The sequence below is a fragment of the Tetrahymena thermophila genome (assembly GCF_000189635.1).
Source record: "Tetrahymena thermophila SB210 genomic scaffold scf_8254868, whole genome shotgun sequence".
NCBI classification, from domain to species: Eukaryota; Ciliophora; class Oligohymenophorea; order Hymenostomatida; family Tetrahymenidae; genus Tetrahymena; species Tetrahymena thermophila.
Window position 1 is genome coordinate 1 of NW_002476607.1, and position 1,498 is coordinate 1,498.

The window sequence follows — 1,498 nt, forward strand, 5'->3', positions numbered from 1 at the left end:
TTTTTAAAAATAGTTCCAAATTCTGAATCTAATTTGAAAATAATCAAATCTGATAGCTGCAACTGGATTATTATCATATAATATAGCTCCTGCATAAGACAAATAATCTGACGAAACATTCTCACCATAAATTATTTAAAAATTAAGATCATCATTCAAATTAATTTTTTTCTTTATGCTCGTTGCAGTTTATACAATATTTAGTGGAGGAATATCTAATTCTGTGAATATACAAGTAGTAGTGAAATTTGATTTCCTAGAATCTTTTTATCCAACAACAGTTAACTAAATTATTGTGTATGGCTAGAAAGTTTTACCAGGAAATGTAATACTACTAATTCCTTGCTACAATTAGATCTACTTATTCTAGTAATCATAGCAAATAAGGTCATTAGAGATTAGACTAGTACACTTCCAACTAAAGTTTATATTTGAAGGGGAATTTTGATCTTAAATTTCATAATCCCTCGAATCTGTACTTAAGACCGTTTTATTTTGATATCCTAAATTAAGAGTAGAGCCTCCGATAATTTGCAAATATAAATCTGTGATTTAAATATTAACTGATATATTTTGGATGGCAGCAATCTTACTATCTGAACTCAAATTTAAAATCAGCTATTTTTAAATTAAATTAAGAAAAAATAAATAAGGTTTGAATTATTTGAAGAAGAATATTTCAAATTTGAATATTAAAATCTAAAATATTTTTATTAATAATATGGGAATGGTATTCAATAAATAAGAGGCATTTTGGTTTTTATGTTTTTTTTTTGTTAATAAATTACATTTCTTTTATTGCCAAATTCATAAAAAAATTTTAGAAATATTATTTCTATCCAAATAAATGATATTTGATACATTAGTTTAAAAGTTTTATTTGTGTTTCTTACAAATATTTATAAAAAACTTACGCTCATATTAAAGGTTTAATTAGATGCTAAAGTATAAGGGAGAATATCATATTGAAAGCTTGATTAATTATATTGACTTAGGCTTTGATTTTAAAGTTGGTTAGAAAATAGTTATAAATCAATTGGTTCAACAAAATTAGTTATTTGGCCTAACTCACATGTCTCAATGTAAAACTAGAAGTAGAAACTCAAGCTCATAGATCTATTTAATATTTTAAGAATAATTTATAAAAATAATTCATTATAAAGAAAAATTAACCTATAAATTGGTGGGTATAGATTTTGCTAATAGTTGACTCTTATAAATTTTTATTTTTGATAAATAATGGTGAACATTTAAGTACCAGTTGAGTTAACCTTAAGTAAATAACTAAATTATATAGTTATATTAATATTTGGAGGTATGAATTTAGGATCTATGATTAAACTAGTGCTTTTGTTTTAGCTTGCTTTTAACAATATCTCCTTTATACTTCCTTACTGTTCGCTGCTTATGGGACCTACAATTTGATTTAAAGTCCAATTTAGACTCATAATTTTTCTTCCTGCATCATTCTAAATATTATAAAGAGTTATATTGATTG

At 24.0% G+C, this 1,498-nt stretch overlaps 2 protein-coding genes across 2 annotated transcripts; one reads left to right on the plus strand and one right to left on the minus strand. All coding sequences in view use genetic code 6, as the record gives it.

Moving 5' to 3' along the window:
- Nucleotides 1–299: 299 nt before the first annotated feature.
- TTHERM_002653499 (hypothetical protein) lies at nucleotides 300–551 on the plus strand (the record flags this gene model as incomplete). The annotated part of the gene is made up of 1 exon (XM_012795229.1): nucleotides 300–551. One exon carries the CDS (start codon nucleotides 300–302, stop codon nucleotides 549–551), a length of 252 nt encoding a protein of 83 aa, XP_012650683.1.
- A 363-nt stretch (nucleotides 552–914) lies between these two features.
- TTHERM_002653500 (hypothetical protein) lies at nucleotides 915–1,076 on the minus strand (the record flags this gene model as incomplete). The annotated part of the gene is made up of 1 exon (XM_012795230.1): nucleotides 915–1,076. A coding segment is annotated over one exon (162 nt), but the record flags the coding sequence as incomplete, so codon positions are not given.
- Nucleotides 1,077–1,498: the final 422 nt, after the last annotated feature.